This window comes from Crocuta crocuta, unplaced genomic scaffold, assembly GCF_008692635.1.
Source record: "Crocuta crocuta isolate KB4526 unplaced genomic scaffold, BGI_CrCroc_1.0 scaffold653, whole genome shotgun sequence".
In the NCBI taxonomy this organism is placed as follows: domain Eukaryota; kingdom Metazoa; phylum Chordata; class Mammalia; order Carnivora; family Hyaenidae; genus Crocuta; species Crocuta crocuta.
Genome location: NW_027527134.1, coordinates 975,604 through 976,955, shown reverse-complemented (window position 1 = coordinate 976,955; position 1,352 = coordinate 975,604). Strand labels below are relative to the sequence as shown.

The window sequence follows — 1,352 nt, the reverse complement described above, 5'->3', positions numbered from 1 at the left end:
CTGCGCCCCCGCCCCCAGCGGCGCCCCCCAGCCCCGCGCTGCCGGGACGGAACGGCCTCCTCGACGTTCCTGTAGAGAAACCACGAAGCTCGGTGTTGGGTTGTAGCCCCTTTGACTCGCTCCGCCCTGGCCTCTCCCTCCCCGCCTCCAGTCCCTCCCCAAACCCCGGGCTGGGTGGGAGGGACGCGAGGTCACCCCCCCCGCCCCCCGTGGGTTCACCTGCAGTGACCAAGGGCCTGTGTTGCAGGCGGCGAAACTGGCCAAGATGAAGATCTCCCCCAGTGAGATGTTCTTGTCGGAAACGGACAAGTATTCCAAGTTTGATGAAAATGTAAGCAGCTCTTTTTTGTCTTTTCAGAACCTCATTAGGCTCCTAAATGGCGGGGACGGGGGCGTCTCAAACCTCGGGCCAGCAGCTTTTCTCTCTGGGGCGTGGTCTGGGGGAGGCGCTGCTCAGGGTCCGTGGCCCCCGAGCCGTGGCCTGGCTGAACCGAGACCAGAGGTGTGTCACAAGCTGGCCGGAGGCGCGACTCAGAAGACCCGGGCGCTGTCCCCAGGGCTCCTCCTTCCCGCCGCTTTGCCGCCAGACGCTCGGGCCCTCCTGGCTGGTTCTTACGTTGCCCTGGGCTGGTGCCATCAGGGCTGAGCCACATGGACCCCAGAGGCAGGACGGTGCCCCTGCACTGGCTGCTGGGGTTGGCGCCCCGTGGCGGGAACTTGCCCAGGTATGTCCTGGTGCCGAGCCCGTGAGCCCAGGAAGGGGAGTCGGGCGCACCAGTGACCCCCGTGCCCCCTGTCCTCAGGGCCTGCCCACACATGACACCGAAGGCAAAGAGCTGAGCAAAGGCCAAGCCAAGAAGCTGAAGAAGCTTTTCGAAGCTCAGGAGAAGCTCCACAAGGAATACCTGCAAATGGTTCAGAACGGAAGCTTCCCGTGAGAAAGCAGGGGACTGAGGTTTTAGACGAAGCCATCGGTGGCCTGACAGCTTTCTCTCTGCATCCTTAGTGACACTGCCCCACGCTTGATCATGTTTACAGTGGCCCTCGGGTCCCAGATTGGGAATTATGTTCACAGAGGCCCCGCCACCATCGGCTCCAAGACTCCATAATAAACGTGTGCAGACAGTGGGCCCGGCGTCCTCTGTGCCCTCTGTCGCCTGCAGGCCCGGCCTGGGGCGGAAGCGGCTCCGGGCCGCTTGCTCAGCAGGGCACGACTTGGCCGATCTGCTCAGCCGATCTGCTCAGCCGGGAAATCTCTCCCCCGTGCAGATCGCTATCGCTGACCTCGGCTCGAGTGCATTCGGAGGTATTTAAGTGGGAGAATGGCAGGCTCAGACCGGCGAGCCCGCTGA

At 63.4% G+C, this 1,352-nt stretch overlaps 1 protein-coding gene across 1 annotated transcript in view; it reads left to right on the top strand.

Moving 5' to 3' along the window:
* The window catches only part of CARS1 (cysteinyl-tRNA synthetase 1), a 41,886-nt gene extending 40,758 nt beyond the window's left edge, over positions 1 to 1,128 (top strand). The window contains exons 22-23 of the mRNA XM_077754959.1: positions 248 to 331; positions 804 to 1,128. Coding sequence (XP_077611085.1) covers positions 248 to 331; positions 804 to 938 — 219 coding nt within the window. The 3' untranslated portion in view covers positions 939 to 1,128. The remainder of the gene's footprint in view (positions 1 to 247; positions 332 to 803) is intronic.
* Positions 1,129 to 1,352: the final 224 nt, after the last annotated feature.